The following is a 13,404-nucleotide window of genomic DNA, read 5'->3' as shown; positions in this document are numbered from 1 at the left end:
GGTTTCCATTTCCTTCTCCAGTGCATGAAAGTGAAAAGTGAAAGGGAAGTCGCTCAGTCGCGTCCGACTCTTAGCGACCCCATGGATTGCAGCCCACCAGGCTCCTCCGTCCATGGGATTTTCCAAGCAAGAGTGCTGGAGTGGGGTGCCATTGCCTTCACCGGCAGCATACCCTATTTAAAAGTTTCACACCTCCCCGCCACATCTCGGAAAACCTATCGGTGCACGAGTTCTTCCTTTCACCAACAAACTCCTAGGTTCACGAAAAAAACCAAGCTGTAGAAGCTCTATGATTGGCTAAGAAGTGAATGACGTAAGGTTTCTCAAGCCCACTAAGAATCATCCGCCCCAAACTGGCTCAGATTCCACCTTTTGATTGGTTCTTACGGCAAGAAGGCAGGGACAATTGCTAAAGTTGACCTCTGGGACCGAACCCCAGGAAAAGATGGCGGCGACCAAGTGCTGGAGGTTTGTGCTCCGTAGTCCAGGGCTGTCATTGCACACCGCGGCCGAGGCCGCCGTCACGGCTCCAGAAGTGACCGGATCAGATGTCAAGGCGGCCCCAGTCGCGCGCTACCCGCCCATCGTGGCCTCCCTAACTGCCGACAGCAAGGCGGCACGGCAGCGGCGAGTGGAGCGATGGCAGGCCACGGTGCACGCGGCCAAGTCAGTGGACGAGAAGCTGCGAATTCTTACCAAGATGCAGTTCATGAAATACGTCGTTTACCCGCAGACCTTCGCCCTGAACGCTGACCGCTGGTACCAGAGCTTCACCAAGACCGTGTTCCTTTCGGGGCTACCGCCGCCGCAGGCCCAGCCAGATCGGGAGCCCGCGCAGGTTGTGGACCTTGCTGCCCTGCGCGCGGCCGTCTGTGACTGTCTCCTGCAGGAGCATTTTTTTCTGCGGCGCAAGAAGCGTGCGCCCATCTACCAGGAACGCTACGCCGTCGCCTCACCCTTCTTGGACCAACTGGTACCTTCCCTCACCGGCTTGCTCAGCGCTTACAATCCCGTCCTGGCTGCCGCCGCCCTCGGTAAGCCTCGGGCCGCCTTTCGGGGCGGGGGAGGTGGGGATAGTAGGGGACCGTGGGTGCGTGGTTGCGTGCCAAGTCGCTTCAGTAGTGTCCGACTCTCTGCTGCCTCATGGCCTGTAGTTCGCCAGGCTCCTCTGTCCATGGAATTTTTCAGCCAAGAATACTGGAGTGGGTTGCTGTACCCTGCTCCAGGGGATCTTCCCCTCCCAGGGATGGAGCCGGCTCTCCTGTCTTCTGTATTGGCAGGCGGGTTCTTTACCACTAGCGCCACCTGGGAAGCCTGGTAAGGTCTCTCTCTGGGCCAAATTTGCCCGCTCTTCATTTCTTTCTGCTTGGTCAGTTCTTTCCCAGTCCTTTCGCTCCTAGCTAGGGGCCGCGTCCGGAGACTGGGTTGCCGTGTCTGTGCCTCCACTTACTAACTGTAGTGCTTAGTGAAGGTCCAGCCAAATGGAAGAGTAGTGTTGGTTAAAAAAAGGGGCTCCTAGAGAGCGGGACAGACCTCGGGTTGCCTTTTCGCTCTTCCACCAAGTTACTGACCTTTTGGCGGTTTATAAACCGATTTTGGCCTAGTTTTTCCTTATTTTCAAGGTGAGAATACGATAATAGTACCACTTGGTTATAGAACTGTTAAGATTAAAGATGGTATTGATTAAAATACCTAACGTATATTCAGCACTTTCTGTATGCCTGACCTTGTTCTGTATTTTATATGTGCCAAATTTAATCCTTGCGATAACTTTACAGTAGGTAGCACTGTATTCATTAAAACCAAACAAACCCAAAGCACAGAGTCATAAAGTGCATTTAGTCAAAGAACCTATTGCTAGTAGATTTGGAGGACAGGCTTCAAACCCATTCATTTTGGGTTTCCAATAAACAGTAAAACTTCTGTTTTACTGTTAAAAGCAGGGTTGAAAAATAATTAATGGATAGTATTTTAAAGATCAGTGTTTCTGAAGCGTTCATTATTTTGTATCTGCTACCCCTGTAGGTATCTTAATAAATATTTATTGAGTTAATGTTACTATAACTGTAGGTGTATGTTCAACTGAGTCTTGTAGTGTGCTTGTTACTTCCCTGCCAGTTGGGAATGAAGTGGTCTCCAGGGAAACATCACAGACTTTTGCTCATGATTGATGGCCTGGGAAAGTTGACTTAATCTGCTCAAGACCTAGGTTCCTCTTGTATGTAATGAAGATGATGGCAACCTTTATGTACAGTTGGGAAGGTCCCCTGGAGGCGGAAATGGCAACCCACTCCAGTATTTTTGCCTAGAGAATCCCATGGACAGAGGAGCCTGGCGGGCTACAGTCCATGGGGTCACAAAAAGTCGGACAGGACTGAGTGACTAATACTAAAACTTATACATATCTTTGAGAATTATTGTGAAGATTGAATTAGTAATTCATGAGACAGCTGTGACTCTTACTAAACTTTTTATATCTGGTTAGTGAGATTGCTGTTGCTCTTATTTTGTGTTTATTCTTAACTGAGAAACTTCTGACTGGTGTAAAATGGTACCTCATAGTGGTTTTGATTTGCATTTCTCTGATAATGAGTGATGTTGAGCATCTTTTCATGTGTTTGTTAGCCATCTGTATGTCTTCTTTGGAGAAATGTCTATTTAGTTCCTTGGCCCATTTTTTGATTGGGTCGTTTATTTTTCTGGAGTTGAGCTGTAGGAGTTGCTTGTATATTTTTGAGATTAGTTGTTTGTCAGTTGCTTCATTTGCTATTATTTTCTCCCATTCTGAAGGCTGTCTTTTCACCTTGCTAATAATTTCCTTTGATGTGCAGAAGCTTTTAAGGTTAATTAGGTCCCATTTGTTTATTTTTGCTTTTATTTCCAATATTCTGGGAGGTGGGTCATAGAGGATCCTGCTGTGATGTATGTCAGAGAGTGTTTTGCCTATGTTCTCCTCTAGGAGTTTTATAGTTTCTGGTCTTACATTGAGATCTTTAATCCATTTTGAGTTTATTTTTGTGTATGGTGTTAGAAAGTGTTCTAGTTTCATTCTTTTACAAGTGGTTGACCAGGTTTCCCAGCACCACTTGTTAAAGAGATTGTCTTTTCTCCATTGTATATTCTTGCCTCCTTTGTCAAAGATAAGGTGTCCATATGTGCGTGGATTTATCTCTGGGCTTTCTATTTTGTTCCATTGATCTATATTTCTGTCTTTGTGCCAGTACCATACTGTCTTGATAACTGTGGCTTTGTAATACAATTATGTAAAGTTTAAAAATAAAATAAAATTAAAAAAATAAAAAAAAAAAAAGAAACTTCTTTGGTCACCACGCTTAATGCACTGTGGCACAGGTAGAGAATAATAGTTTAAGCCTTATGTTTATGTTGTGATTGTTTAAGTTATCACATAATTCAAACTTTAATTTACACCAAAGGGTAACTTTTGGTGTATTTTCAATTAGCACAGTTGTTCTTAAATTCTGTATTGCTGAGCCTGGTATTCTGAGAATAACTAGATTTATTCAGATTATCAGATAAAAATGTTTTGAATATCTTTTGATAGATTGTAACCGCCCAGTTCACTTCTACTGGTTGCGAGGTGAAGAAATTATTCCTGGTGGTCATCGGAAAGGTCGAGTTGATGCTGTGCGATACCAAATAAACGATAAACCACACAACCAGATTCGAATATCCAGACAACTCCCTGAGGTAAGGATGTATTGCTTATGTGTCTGTGGACAGTTGAAGAGGAAGTATCAGCATGCTAGGTCAGTGGTCCCTAACTTTTTTGACACCAGGGACTGGTTTTTGTGGGAGATAGTATTTCCCTGGACTTGGGGCAGGAGTTGGTGGGGAATGATTTCAGGATGATTCAAGTGTGTTACATTTATTGTGCACTTAATTTCTATTATTATTAAGTTGTGATATATAATGAAATAATTATAGAACTCACCATAATGCAGAGTCAGTGGGAGCCCTGAGTTTGTTTGCCACAACTGGACAGTCCCATCGGGGTGATGGGAGACCGTGACACCAGAAGTATGTTGCTTATGTCCTGTCTGTAATTTCGTTTTGCCTACTGTCACTGCAGAAAACCCTGCTTCACAAAGATAGGATGTTGGAAATGGAAGTAGGCTTTTGATATGGAAAATGGAAGTGGCGGTTTGATAATCTGCCTTGCCTAAACATATGGAGATTTGAAGTTGTCTCAAACATATTTTTAAGACCACTGTTGTTTGTGATCTCAAGCAGTATTGTGAGCCACGGGGAGCAGCTGTAAATACAGACAGGGCTTTGCTCACCTGCTGCGCACCTCTTGCTTTACAGCCCGGTTCCTGACAGGCCGTGGACCAGTACCTGTCCACAGCCCAGGAGTCGGGGACCCCTGTGCTAGGTAATGGGTTAGGAAGGGTGAAAAGCTTTGGGTAGAGCCCTTTTCTTTCAAGTGTATTTGGAGTACATCTCATCTGAAATGCTTTTTCAGCTTTTTAACTGTATATTCTGCAGAGGTCAGGTAATAATTTTAAGTGAGGTTAAGACATCAGGTTTTAGGACCATACAAATCTTTTCATTTTCTTAATATAAAAATGCTGATGATAGTTTATGATTATAATTTATAGTGAACTATCCTATCTCATTGTAAATCGCATTTTTACAGCTAGAAGTATTCATTTTACAGGTATCCAGTTCTTTTGGAGAAAGCAAGTGTATTCTGAATATTATCTGTTTGTCCATGTCAGAGGTTGACACATTTCTTCTGCAAAGGTCCAAATAGTAAATATTTTAGGCTTTAGGGGCCATAAGTTTATGTTGCATTCTCAGTTCTTATCATGTAAAAATAGCCCTGTACCATATGTAAATGAATTTACATGACTGTGTTCCAGTAAAACTTTATTTGGAAAAACAGTTAGCTGGCTAGATTTGGCCCATCATTAGATGGTAGAGTTTAATCATTTAAGATTTTTAACTATTAAGAATGTGAGTAAAATATATGCTAGTGTTGCTGTGAATTTACTTATGACTTTTTTCTTTAAGTTTGTGCCACTGGATTATTCTGTACCTGTAGAAGTCCCTGTTAAAAATTGTAAGCCAGACAAACTCCCATTATTCAAACGGCAATATGAAAATGCCATCTTTATTGGTAAGTTTCTCGTTTAATAAATGTGTTCAAAGTGTCCTGTGCAAATTTGCATAATTAATTTTTGATGACTGAGAAGTTCAGCCTGTCCATGAGCAATGTAACTCATCTCAGGTTGCAATATACATGAAAATTGAAAGAAAATATTCTTTCAACTTATCATTTAAAATTTTATGTTTCTACTCAATTACAGTATTTAAGGTTAAAAAACAGTTATAGTTTCTGATTTAACTTTACTCTGCCTGAAAGTCACTAGGTCCATGCAAATGACACATTTCTTTTCCTCTTTATGACTAGTTTTCCGTTGCACACGCATGCGCACACACATACATGTATATATATATATATACACACACTAACACACCACATTTTCTTTATCCATTCTTTTGTTGAAGGATATTTAGGTTGCTTGCACATCCTGGTTTTGTAAATAGTGCTGCTATGAACATTGGGATTCATGTATCTTTTGCAGTTCTCTTTTCTCCAGATATGTGCTAAGGAGTGGGACTGCTGGGTCACATGGTATTTCTGTTCTTAATTTTTAAAGGAATCTCCATGCTGTTCCCCATAGTGAATATATCCATTTACATTCCCACCAACGGTGTAGGAAAGTTTCCCTGTCACCACACCTTCAGCGTTTGTTGTGTATTTTTGATGATAGCCATTTTGACTGGTATGAAGTGGTACCTCATGGTAGTTTTCTTTTGCGCTTCTCTAATAATCAGTGATGCTGAGCATCTTTTCATGTGACTTTTGGCCATCTATATGCCTTTGTTGGAGAAATGTCTATTTAGGTCTTCTGTCCATGTTTTGATTGGGTTATTTGTTTTTTGATATTGAGCTGCATGAGCTAATTGTTTATTTTGGAGATTAATCCCTTTAGTGCCACTGAACTATACAGTTAAATATGGTTAAAATAGTATGTTTTAATGTGACTTTTACCATAATTTAAAAAACATAAAAAATAGTTATACATGTTATGCTTTGTTTATTTGTTATTTATATGGAAAAGTATGTTTTTTCAAAAATGAAAAAGTATAGAGCTGAATTTGAGGTAGTGATTGAATTTTTTCAACAAAAGCCTCCCATTTGTGTAACAAACTATGATAACCATCAGGAATATAAAAATTAGTCTCTGCCCTCATGCAGCTTACACTTTGGCTATTTTTTCCCTGTTTATTAATTCCTAGCTGACTGAAAAACATTTTTAAGAAAGCAGCTGTATGCTGGTCCTCCAGAACTCTTTTATCAGTCCTATATCAATCACTGGTGGTCTTGGAGAGTGAATTATGGGGAACTTTTGGTTGAAAACACTTTCCACTAAAATCAAGAATGTCAGCATTGTAAAGAAAGTTTTTAAAGTTATGAAATGTTTGCATCCTTTTGTGAATATGACCAGGAGAATAACAAATTGCCCAATGATGACCAAGGAGTTTGAGAAAACTGACATAATAGGGAATTATAAATTTTACATATATTCTTTGGACTGATGATAGCTGGCAGATTGTACTTTCAGGTGAAATTTTTTATAAACAATAAGTAAACCAAGCTTTCTATTCATATATTTTGAGTGCTTATCACATAATGAGTAGAGATATATGCATTTGAAGTAAATACTGAGGACGTGTTTCTAGATTCCCTACTTGTGCATTTCATCTGAAATGTTTTTATTTTGCTCTCAGGAACAAAGACAGCAGATCCACTCTGTTATGGACATACCCAGTTTCATCTGCTACCTGACAAATTAAAAAGGGAACGGCTTTTGAAACAAAACTGTGCTGATCAGATAGAAGTCATTTTTAGAGCTAATGCTATTGCAAGCCTTTTCGCTTGGACTGGAGCACAGGCTATGTATCAAGGTAAAACTAGTTTTATGGCATCAATGTTATTGGGAAACATTTTAAGAATTTAGCAGGTCAAATTATTTTCTTTAGGTTAAAACGTAGGTAGAATCTTAACATTTTGAAAACTTGCAGTAGCACACAATGCAATTGTTTTAAAATCCATAATTAAATATTTTACATTTGTAGTTGGTTAGTGACACTTTGGTAGTTACCATCATCTTTTACTTTGACCATTTTTGTGTGAATGCATTTTTTTCTGATGATATTCTCAAATATTTCAAAGATTAGCTAACTGAATCAACTCTGGATGATAACAGCTTTCTGAAACTAGAAAATGAACTGCTTTCATGGATTAAATTTTAGATTAAATCACAGTTATCATGTATAATTTCTTTGAGGACCATATCTAGGGTGTAGATTGGGAGACAGTTCATTCAGTTAATGGCTTATGGTTTTTACATACCAGGCACTGTTGGCTTTGGAGATACAGTGTTGAATGAGAGAGATCCTGCTTTCCTGGAGCTTATATTATAGTAGGGATAGTAAAAGATAGTAAACATGTAGTGTTTTAGAAAGTATTAATCACTTCAGTCATGTCCAACTCTATGTGGCCCTATGGACTGTAGCCCACCAGGCTTTTCTGTCCATGGGAATTCTCCAGGCAAGAATAGTGGAGTGGATAGCCATTCCCTTCTTCAGGGAATCTTCCAATTAGTGGTGATGCTCTGAAGAGAATATACTAGATGGAGGGTAGAATGTGCATAGGGTACAGGTATAAATGAGGCATGGGGTAGAATCACTTTAGACGTTTAGAGTTAGTTAATTCAAGGGAGGTCTCTAAAGATTTTCATTTGAACAGAAACCTGAGGATGAGGAGCCCTCTTTGTATAAACTTGTGGGAAGGACACTTCCAGACAAAGGGAATGACAGGTAGCTCTGAGGTAGGAACAGACTTGAAGTGTTTAAGGAGCATCATGAAGGCTGATGAAGAAAGGGAGTGGGAGAATGAAGATAGGGAGCTGGAGTGAGATAGAGGGAGCTGGAGGCATGTCACAGAGGACTTTCAGAGCCCATTGGGAGCCACTTGACTTTTGTTACAAAACCAGAAGTAATAGAATGCATACCTAGGTTGTTGCTGCTGCTGCTGCTGCTAAGTCGCTTCAGTCGTGTCTGACTCTGTGTGACCCCATAGACAGCAGCCCACCAGGCTCCCCTGTCCCTGGGATTCTCCAGGCAAGAACACTGGAGTGGGTTGCCTTTTCCTTCTCCAGTGCATAAAAGTGAAAAGTGAAAGTGAAGTTGCTCAGTCGTGTCCGACTCTTTGCGATCCCATGGACTGCAGCCTACCAGGCTCTGTCCATGGGATTCTCTAGGCAAGAGTACTGGAGTGGGGTGCTGCTACTCTTATATAAACATCCAGGAGGAGTTTTAACAGTGATTTAATTATTGCCAGGCTCACCTTTTTTTTCCTTTGTATATGTATTTTTAACCTCATACTCAAAATTGTTGACTTATGTCTTTATAAAAGAACTAACTAGACAAGAGTAGGAATACAAGTAGACAATCAGAAAAATTAAGAGGAAACTTTATTGAAGATGTTAGAATGGCATAGTTTATTCATGAAAAATAAAGTACTTCTTTTTATAATTAATTCTGTATTTTAACAATACTGTTTATTGGCTGCCTTCATTAAAGTTGATATAAAATATATATGTGGCAAAATGTACAACTTACTGCATGCCCCTTGAATTTAAAAGTATTAAAGCTAGTCAGCCTGGACCAAGAAACAGCCAGAAAATTTGAATAATAAAGATATTCAGATATCCTAGAACCTTATGATGACATAAAATACACGAGGCAGAATGAAAACAACTCATAAAACCGATTTTGAATTATAAATTAAGACATAGAATTCATCTGATAACTACATGGTTGAAGTTCTTAGAAAGTCAAGGGTTTTTCTGAGGGCTTTTTTTTTTTGTAGATTTGGTGAAATAAATGTCTGTACTGGTTATTGGGTGGTAGATGCTGCTGGTATAAGGGAAATTTGAACGTATTTAGGGTTGGTGAATAATGATGTGGAGACCTGTGCATAAATGGACCTCACTTCTTTTCTTAGGTGAAGTGAGTTAAGGTTGAAATCTGATGAAGTCCAAAGTTGTTGAAAAGGTGTATCATGAACTTTGTGGCTCCTGGAAGGAAGGAAATAGTTCTTGATGCAGAAATGGAATATAGAATTAGGATGGAGAAGATAGCGAAAACATTGAGATCTTTAGAAATTTGGCAGGTAAAATATCCAGTTTATAGGAGGTATTTTATATCCTCTAGTGTGCGTGTTTTGTTTTGGTAAAATATATTCTGTATATGAGTTTCAGCATAACTTTTCTTCTACAGGATTCTGGAGTGAAGCAGACGTTACTCGACCTTTTGTCTCCCAGGGTGTGATCACGGATGGAAAATACTTCTCCTTTTTCTGTTACCAGTTAAACACTTTAGCACTGACTGCGCAAGCTGATCAAAACAACCCTCGTAAAAATATATGTTGGGGAACACAAAGTATGCCTCTTTATGAAACAATTGAAGATAATGATGTCAAAGGTTTTAATGATGACGTTTTACTTCAGTTAGTTCACTTTCTACTAAATAGACCAGAAGAAGACAAAGCACAGCTGTTGGTAAATTAAGAAAAAACATTTGCTTTGGGAATACTTAAATTTCACTGAAGGAACAATAAAAGGAATTTTGGCAATGAGACTTCTGTTAAATAGTAAATACATTGATTTTGAGACAAATGTTTCTTTATGTTAACCTGTGATTAGACCTTTCATTTTGCTCAAAGTACTAAGAGATTTAATTTTAGATACAGTATGTTGATTTAAATAATTTCATTCATATGTGGCTAACTGATGAGACTAATGGAATAATCTTCAATACTTGGTGTTATTTGTTTCTGTGTGTAAGCGCATATCACTTACTGCATACCATTCACTGCATGATAGGCCAGTAATCTGAGAGACAAGGAGTTGGGGCAAGGAAAAATGACTTTATTTGGAAAGCCAGCAAGCTGAGAAGATGACAAATTAATGTCCTAAAGAATGATTTTAATTTGAGATAGAATTTTAGCTTTTATGCTAGGGAAGGAGGAGGGAAGCAGGGTGCCTGATCAGATTGTGGACCTTATTCTGATTGGATGGTAATGAGATAATCAGGTGGTATTTTGGGAGTCAACATTATCAATCTGATTCCAACCTGGCTGGGGTCTCAGAATATTAACTATAACCCTCAAGGAGGAACTAAAGGTCTTTGACTTTGTTTTATGACTGTTTTATTTTGTCTTCAGTTCAGTTGAGTCTCTCAGTCATGTCCAACTCTTTGCAACCCCATAAACTGCAGCACACCAGGCTTCCCTGTCCATCACCAGCTGCCGGAGTCTACCCAAACTCATGTCCATGGAGTCGGTGATGCCATCCAACCATCTCATCCTCTGTCGTCCCCTTCTCCTCCTGCCCCCAATCTTTCCCAGCATCAGGGTCTTTTCAAATGAGTCAGCTCTTTGCAGCATCAGGTGGCCAAAGTATTGAAGTTTCAGCTTCAACATCAGTCCTTCCAATGAACACCCAGGACTGATCTCCTTTAGGATGGACTGGTTGGATCTCCTTGTAGTCCAAGGGACTCTCAAGAGTCTTCTCCAACACCACAGTTCAAAAGCATCAATTCTTTGGTACTCAGCTTTCTTAATGGTCCAACTCTCACATCCATACATGACTACTGGAAAAACCATAGCCTTGACTAGATGGACCTTTGTTGAAAAAGTAATGTCTCTGCTTTTTAATATGCTGTCTAGGTTGGTCATAACTTTCCTTCCAAGGAGTAAGCGTCTTTTAATTTCATGGCTGTAGTCACCATCTGCAATGATTTTGGAGACCCCAAAAATAAAGTCAGCCACTGTTTCCACTGTTTGCCCATCTATTTGCCATGAAGTGATGGGACCGGATGCCATGATCTTAGTTTTCTGAATGTTGAGCTTTAAGCCAACTTTTTCACTCTCCTCTTTCCCTTTCATCAAGATGCTGTTTAGTTCTTCTTCACTTTCTGCTATAAGGGTGGTGTCATCTGCATATCTGAGGTTATTGATATTTCTCCCTGCAGTCTTGATTCCAGCTTGTGTTTCTTCCAGCCCAGTGTTTCTCATGATGTACTCTGCGTATAAGTTAAATAAGCAGGGTGACAATATGCAGCCTTGACATACTCCTTTTCCTATTTGGAACCAGTCTGTTGTTCCATGTCCAGTTCTAACTGTTGCTTCCTGACCTGCATACAGGTTTCTCAAGAGGCTGGTCAGGTGGTCTGGTATTCCCATCTCTTTCCGAATTTTCCACAATTTATTGTGATCCACACAGTCAAAGGCTTTGGCATAGTCAATAAAGCAGAAATAGATGTTTTTCTGGAACTCTCTTGCTTTTTCCATGATCCAGCGGATGTTGGCAATTTGATCTCTGGTTCCTCTGCCTTTTCTAATTACAGCTTGAACGTCAGGAAGTTCACGGTTCACATATTGCTGAAGCCTGGCTTGGAGAATTTTGAGCATTACCTTACTAGTGTGTAAGATGAGTGCAATTGTGTGGTATTTTGAGCATTGTCTTGTCTGACTATTTTTGCTTGTTTCTATATTGTCTCATTTCTCTGATTGAATTTGCTGTTTGGAACTCAGGGAAGGCCTTGGAGACTAAAGCTTTTTCTATAAATAAGAGATGGGGGATACAGGAGTTCTGTTCCCTGAAAGACTCCACAGGTCCTGCTGCATTTTCTGTGGTTTTAAAAGTAATATAAAGACAGTCATTCAAATGCTTGAGAATATGTACATGTTTTGTTGTTTTTTAAAAATATTTATGTAATAACATGGCACAGAGTTTTAGATCCCTACACAAACCCTCCAAAACATGAACAATGTTTTGTACAAATAGGAAACTGACTCAAGAGAGTTAAACTGACATTAATAAGGTTTCACAGATGATGAGTAATACACCTGATGAATTATATGCAACCTAGGTTCTTAGACCTTAGAAGTAACATTAATATGTTTCTGCTAGTTGCATTTGTTCTGTCCCAAAGATTGGGAAACTAGATTTGCTATGTTTCAAAATCAGTTGTCAGTTGGTAAAATTGTTATTCTTGCTAATAATTAAGGTTCATCCAAAAATTACCTTTGTTGTTGCTCTTGGTTTTGCTTTTTGTTTTTTTGGTTTTTTGGCCATGCTGTGTGGCATTCAGGATCTTAGTTCCCCAACCAGGATAGAACTTATGTCTCCCTGCAGTGGAAGCATGGAGCTCTAACCACTGGACTGCCAGGGAATTCCCCCTAGTTAACGTTTGTATAACTTTGCTAACACATAATATTTTATATAACCTCTCTACTGTAGTTAATGACAAATACTATTTTTTCTTTCTTCTTCCTTCCCTCCTTTCCTCCCATTCTTTCAAGACAGAGGTCTTGGAAATGGAGCAAGTTATATGGAACAGATGCCTCAGCTAGAAGGGGTTATTTACTGCAAATGATTGCTAAACTGAAAGAATAATATTTGAAAGTTGTATTAATAATTCATTTCAGCCAAGTGCCTACTTTGTGACACATGGTGCCAAGTGTTCCAGGTTTACTTTAATTTTTTAATCTGTTTCCAAAGCTTGGAATATTGTTTCCTACCCTTGTTCCTGTTTATTCCAACTTGGATATTGCATTCTCATTCATCCTTCATGTAAAAAGAAAATGCAGATGTAGAGGGCACAACCTTAGCAAGCTCCAAATAAAATTTCTCTTGGTCTGGGCTCTCACTTTCTAACTAATTGAACCTTGGACAATTTGAGTTACCATCTTTGATTTCTGCTTCCATAAAACAGAGTAATCTCACAAACTTGTCTAAACAGATTGCATTTAATTGTCCCATCCATTGCATACTTCTCCCTCTGTGGTAGCACATGTTTTACTCTTTCACGACAATTTTTCTCATTACAAATGGTGTAGAACACACATATTACACAAACACACCTGTGCATACATGTCAGGGCTTCATATAGCTCTTACTATATTCTAGAGCATCGTTTAGATACTTTATTGGTATCAGCTCATTTAATCATCAAAATTTTTTTTGAGCTAGGTGCTGTTATTCTCATTTTGCAGATGTGTTACACAGAGAGCACAACAACTTATTGAAGGTCACACAACTAGAAAGACACAGAATTAGAATTTGAACCAAGGTGGTCTGACTCCAGGGTCTGGTAGATACACTATAGATCTAGTCAGTGCTACAGCAGTGTATCAGTGGTATAAATTCAGATAAGTGAAAGTGAAGTCGCTCAGTGGTGTCTGACTCTTTGTGACCCCATGGACTGTAGCCTGTCAGGCTCCTCCGTCCATGGGATTTTCCA

General features: G+C 39.5%; 1 protein-coding gene across 1 annotated transcript; it reads left to right on the top strand.

Moving 5' to 3' along the window:
• Nucleotides 1–409: 409 nt before the first annotated feature.
• MRPS30 (mitochondrial ribosomal protein S30) lies at nucleotides 410–9,735 on the top strand. The gene is made up of 5 exons (XM_061393579.1): nucleotides 410–1,034; nucleotides 3,563–3,708; nucleotides 5,035–5,140; nucleotides 6,820–6,996; nucleotides 9,376–9,735. Exons 1-5 carry the CDS (start codon nucleotides 446–448, stop codon nucleotides 9,663–9,665), a joined length of 1,308 nt encoding a protein of 435 aa, XP_061249563.1. The 5' UTR covers nucleotides 410–445; the 3' UTR covers nucleotides 9,666–9,735.
• The last annotated feature ends 3,669 nt before the right edge of the window (nucleotides 9,736–13,404 follow it).

Source organism: Bos javanicus, chromosome 20 (assembly GCF_032452875.1).
Source record: "Bos javanicus breed banteng chromosome 20, ARS-OSU_banteng_1.0, whole genome shotgun sequence".
NCBI classification, from domain to species: Eukaryota; Metazoa; Chordata; class Mammalia; order Artiodactyla; family Bovidae; genus Bos; species Bos javanicus.
Note: the sequence above shows the minus strand (reverse complement) of the source record. Positions and strands in the feature narration are given on the sequence as shown.